Genomic DNA, 5,438 nt, shown 5'->3' on the forward strand with positions numbered 1-5,438 from the left:
CAGCTGTCAAGACTCACAGCATTGTAAATTAAATGGGTGAAATGTATGAAAAAAATGTAAATAATCCATGACAGGTGGATATAATTATCTTTTTTTTTTTTTTTAAAAGGCATTTATATTTCTGATTATGAAAGTACTACAGGCTCATTGTAGACATTTTGGGGAAATGTACAAAGAATGTACATGCCATCATCTGCAGAAAAGTAATAATTCCTTGCTGTCATTTTTATAGGCACAAAATACACACATACACTGGGACCATGCTGTACATTTTTGCTTTCTAAAATATACATTTTGTTTTCTGAAATATTTTATGCACATTTTTCATGTCATTAATTTTCAACCACGATTTTATGAGCCAGTAATATTCTATTGTATAGCTGATTTTTATTTTTATTTTTTTAGCTGAGCCATCCTGCTACCTATTGGCAGCTTAGCGGCAGCTCAGCTTGGGCCAGGCATCGAACTGCTGTTGCTCAGAGCGCAAACTCTTGAGCTAGCTCTTAACCAACTGAGCCACTCAGCCGGCCCTGATTTATATTTTTAATCCTTCCTTTATTGTTAGAAATTTTGTTTCTTTCATTTTTTTACTACACTTTCATTAACAACAACAACAAAAAAGGCGCAGGGGGGCCAGGGACTCTTCCATCATGGAGTTTCACAACGTTTAAGTGGTAAAAAAACAACTCTTCCTTTGACTGCAATTCTGTCATTGTTTTAAGTTTCTAGAGAGGAAAAGTGGTTTCACAGGGTGATCTAGTCTCTTTTTTATTTTGTGATGCATAAGAGCTCTACACCCTAATATTACCTGTATTACTAGCTTAAATTGCATAGTGCTTTTTATATTTAACCTCGCCACATCCTTGCAGGGTAAGCAGATGGAGTAATTTGTTCAAGATCACAGAGCTTATCAGTAGTGGAATGGGACTCCAGAGAGTAAACGTTTCCCCAGCGGCGGGGCACTGCCTAATCTGGCTCTGCCTCCTACCCCTCCCCCAGGAGGAAGCTGCAGACACCCCCAGAAAACTGCCTAGAGGCTTGGCACACCGGGAACTTAACTGTCAAGTGGACGCTGTCCCACACTACATCGCCACTTACCAGCTGGGGTCATTTCTCCCCCGATGGCAGGGGGACCCCTACTGCCACTGACCAAGGGGGCCCTGGTAGCTGAACAATCGCCGGCTTCGCGGCCCGTGAGTTTGCTGTCAGTCGGTCGCGACGGTGCTGTGCATACCCTCACTAGAGGGTCCTGCCGGGGCAGCCAGGCCCCCCACAACGCCAGGGTCCTCAGTGGAGGCGCGCCTTCGGCGAGGTAACGAGGGCCCCCCACCATCTTAAGGAGAGCTAAGGGCAGGTAGGGGCCGCCGGACTGCAGGGCTGCCGGGAAAGATTCGCAAGAGGTGACAGGAATGCCTCCTCCGGGCAACCAGAGGTCAGTCCTCCGCTATCCCAGAGTGCCCCGGATCCCGGAAGTGCCTGGCTTCCGGAAGTGCCTGGCTAGCTGACAGCGCTAGGCTTGCCTGAGCGCTGTAAGGGGCGAGGTTGCTGTTCTGTGGCTTAAGTGACTGCAGGAGGTCCGACTCGGGGTTGAGGTGGGCCCTTGGAGGAGCTGGGCGGCGGGATGATGGAGGAGGAGGAACTGGAATTCGTGGAGGAGCTGGAAGCCGTGCTGCAGCTCACTCCCGACGTGCAGCTCGCCATCGAGCAGGTGAGCGTTCCGCCCCCTGACGGGAGGAGAGTGCGGAGGACCAGGCAGCCCTGGGGATGGGACGCGGAAGAAGCGGTCTTTGGACCGAGAGGTGGGAGCTAGGCACTGAAGCGAAAGGAAAGGTTTGAGGGGAGGTGGTGGTGGGAAGGGGTTCCAGCATCTAGGGGAGAGAGAGAGAGCCCTTTTTAGGCCTTGATGGTCTCTGGAGGGTGGGGCGACCTGGTGCGTTTAGGCAAATTAATAGCTCCTTGAAAGGATGAACCTAGAAGTGGACTTCATAGGTAACAACCTCAGACTTGGGGGATTGTAGAGCTGTTCATTCATTTGCCAGGCTGGTGTGCCGCTTGCTCCCTTGTGAGTGACTCGGAATTGGTGGGAGGGGGTAAATTTAATTTCTGAAGCGTTTGCAGAGCAGAGGGAAACAGCTGAAAAAGGACCCCTTTACCATAAATGCTTGAGAAATCCTGCTGTTGATGAGTCGGGGTTAGGTTGAAGAATATTCCAAAGAAGGCTTCCTTCCCCGCAGGGACTCTTTAGTTTATTAACTTCTCTTTTCAAGTTTATTGAGTTTTTTTAAGAGTAATGAATGATATTAGAAATAGTGACTTAGGCCCTTGAAGAAGGTATTGCTCCTGATAAAGGAAGATCTCCCTTAAAAGAATTGGCATAGAGGATGTAATGTAAGAAAAGGAGGGTAATGGCACATTTAACAACCCCTGGGAAGTTTTCCGAAGCAAAACATTATAACTATTAGTTAATATTATTTGTATAATAATATACTAATAGTTAATATGTATTGAACATTAACACTTACTATGAGTCTGCCACTATACTAAGTCATTTATTTGTATTGTTCCATTTGTAGATTTTTGGAAGTGTGTTTTTCTAGGAGTGGTTGAATTACCCATACAAAGCATATTTGGCGCATCCTGAGGATGTCAAACAATTGGGCAAGGTTTTGGTTTTGAGGCCACACTGCTCCCCAACCACTTCTATCTGCCAAATAAAGACATACATTTTATTTGCTTTTTGGACCAGGTGGACTCTAATGTAAGAAGCAAATATGATTTGCAGTCAGTTATTGTTTGACAAGGATTTTAGAAGAGCACATTTTTGCTATTAATAAGATTGAGTGCTAGCATAGGTTTATCTAATAAGCAGACATCAGAAAAGTTAGTTTGCTTCCCAAAATACAACTACCTGGGGAAATCCACTACCCAGGGGATCATTTGAATGCTTTTATAATCCACCTTGTTACATGATCAAGTGCAATTTTTGAAGGGAGTTAGCTATATTTCTCAGAAGGCAGCATTCTTCTGTTAAAAAGAGGGACAGTTCGGGGCGGGCCGAATGGCTCAGTTGGTTAAGAGCACGAGCTCTGAGCAACTGGATCGCTGGTTCAATTCCCACATGTACCAGTGAGCTGCTCCCGAGCTGAGCTGCCGCTGAGCTGCCAAAGGTGGCAGGACGGCTCAGCTGCTGAGAGCACGTGCTCCTAACAACAAGGTTTTCGGTTTGACTCCCGCATGGGATGGTGGGCTGTGCCCACCCACAACTAAGATTGAACGCGGCACCTTGAGTTGAGCTGCCCTGAGCTGCCAACTGGTGGCCGGATGGTGACTGGACTTGGAGCTGAGCTAGCTAGCTGCGCCCTCCACAACTAACATTGAAGAACAACAACTTGGCTGGTCCCCTTCCCCAATTCCCCAACACTGTTCTTCCCCAATTCCCCAATTAAAAAAATAAATCTTTAAAAAAAAAAAAACAGAGAGCGGGACCGTTCCTGAATGCCAGCTGTCCATTTCCTGACACCATCCGAAGAATAAAAATTGCCTCAATGCATAGTGAATTCTATTGCTGAGACTTCATTGAGACATAGTATGTGTCTGTTATTAAGACTTCCTTAATACAACCATGTCATCAGCTGGCTTAATCCGATACGCACAATGCCCACTTATTTTTCATTGTCCTTGGATTTTGTTGATATCTGTGGAACTTTTCGTGGTTGCACATTGTGTTAATTGCACCAAGATGTTAAAATTATGTTGATGAAAATTAAAGATATACTTTAACAGGTATTTTATCGAGCATCTGTTGTGTGTTAAGCCTTATAAAATGTTAAAAGATATCGTTTTTGCCTTCAAAGAATTTCCCACCCGGTAGGGAGAAAAGAAGTAATACGTAAAACAAGACAGAAAGGTGACAGTTTATTTCTAATCCCCTATCTTTGTATAGGTATTTCCAAGCCAGGATCCTCTAGATAGAGCCGATTTCAATGCTGTGGAGTATATCAATACCCTGTTCCCAACGGAGCAAGTAAGTATAGTGTTTCCTTCATTTCAGGGGCTTCTGGCTCATCCTTAGTGTTATGATCTGTGTGTTTTACTACATAATCTAAGGGGTCTTTATAAACAAAGAGAGTTACATTCAAGTCAAATTCCATTGAAAACAATTGGGGTGGGGTGGAGTTAGCTAATACCAAATACTGTTGTTGTGTTAGGGCAGAATTCTTTGTATAGCATATCATTAGAATTTGTACCCTTAGGTTGCAAGAGTCCCCCGTTTTCTGTAGTGAATTGGGAAGTGGGAAGGATTTTTAAAATGTAATAGGGAGAAGTAGGAGCAAGGTGGGCATCATAAGCCTGGAGTCGTAAAGCTACTTTCACTCCTGCTTCAAGATTTAAATATTCAGAATTTTTGTTTTGTTTTGTTTTGTTTTGACGGATAATTTGCCTAAACATGTGGGTTTTTCTTACAGAGTTGGTTCTGGGGTGTTTGGGTGAGAAGTAGACTTTAATTAGAAGCAGCAGAGCTGGAAGAAGGTCAGCTAGAGTTCTGCTTGGTTTTTCATTGATTAACTCAGCAAATATTCAGTGGGCACCTGTCAGGTGTTGTCAGTTACCTTGCCAGGCGCTGGGGATTCAAAGATGAATGAGACCCAGTCCATGCCCGTAAAATGTACAGGATTAATTGGGGGAGACATTGGTGAACGCTGTGAGAGAGGTATGTAATGGTTCAGTGAGGAACAAAAGAACAGTTCTTCCTAGGAAAATCAAAACCTCAGAGAGGAGACAAGCCCTTCTTCCAAGTCTTAAAGGATTTGTTCATTTATTTAGTCAAACTCAGCCATCATTTAAGTGTCTATTAAGTACCGGGCACTATTTTAGAAACTGGGGAGAAATGGTAAATGTGACAAGTAAGTTCCTGGTCTCATGGAATCTAGTGTGGGGAAGAAGAGAATAAACAAATGAGCAAATAAACTAGAAATGATCAAATATGATTGATGCTATGCTAAAAGATAGGTGCAGTGATAGAGCATGACAGCCTTGGGGGTGGGGGACTCCTTTCGGTGGACGGTCAGGGAAGGTCTCTGAGGTACTTACCCTTTAAGCTGAGACCCGATACCTGTGAAGGAGCCAGGCTTGTGGCAATCTGGCAGAATATTATTCCAGGACCGGCCAAGTGGCGCGTTGGTTAGAGCTGGCTTGGGACGTCAGAGGGCCCTGGTTTGGATCCCACATATGATGGCCAGTGACACTGCCCTCTACAGCTAAGATGCTGAACAACAGCTCGACCTGGAGCTGGGCAGCCATGAGTTGCCGGCGACGGCGTAGGCTGCAGCCCCTGTGGCAGTGGGTTACCATGGGCTACCGTGTGTAGCCAGCAGCCAGCCTGAGCGGCCAGCAGCCGCCGTGAGCAGCCGTCCAGAAGCCGCCAACTGATCTGCCTC

At 45.4% G+C, this 5,438-nt stretch overlaps 1 protein-coding gene across 3 annotated transcripts in view; it reads left to right on the forward strand.

Moving 5' to 3' along the window:
- Positions 1-1,354: 1,354 nt before the first annotated feature.
- VPS53 (VPS53 subunit of GARP complex) overlaps positions 1,355-5,438 on the forward strand; it is a 158,867-nt gene continuing 154,783 nt past the window's right edge. Inside the window, exons 1-2 of one of the 3 annotated variants that reach the window (XM_019650460.1) lie at positions 1,355-1,432; positions 3,944-4,024. Coding sequence is in view for 1 of the 3 variants with exons in the window: in XM_019650458.1 (XP_019506003.1) it covers positions 1,622-1,708; positions 3,944-4,024 (168 nt within the window). In the remaining 2 variants the exon portion in view is untranslated. Of the gene's footprint in view, positions 1,433-1,469; positions 1,709-1,734; positions 1,800-3,943; positions 4,025-5,438 lie in introns of those variants that run through there. The other 2 variants (XM_019650458.1, XM_019650462.1) reach the window with 2 other exon arrangements.

This window comes from Hipposideros armiger, unplaced genomic scaffold (genome assembly GCF_001890085.2).
Source record: "Hipposideros armiger isolate ML-2016 unplaced genomic scaffold, ASM189008v1 scaffold_141, whole genome shotgun sequence".
Taxonomy (NCBI): Eukaryota; Metazoa; Chordata; class Mammalia; order Chiroptera; family Hipposideridae; genus Hipposideros; species Hipposideros armiger.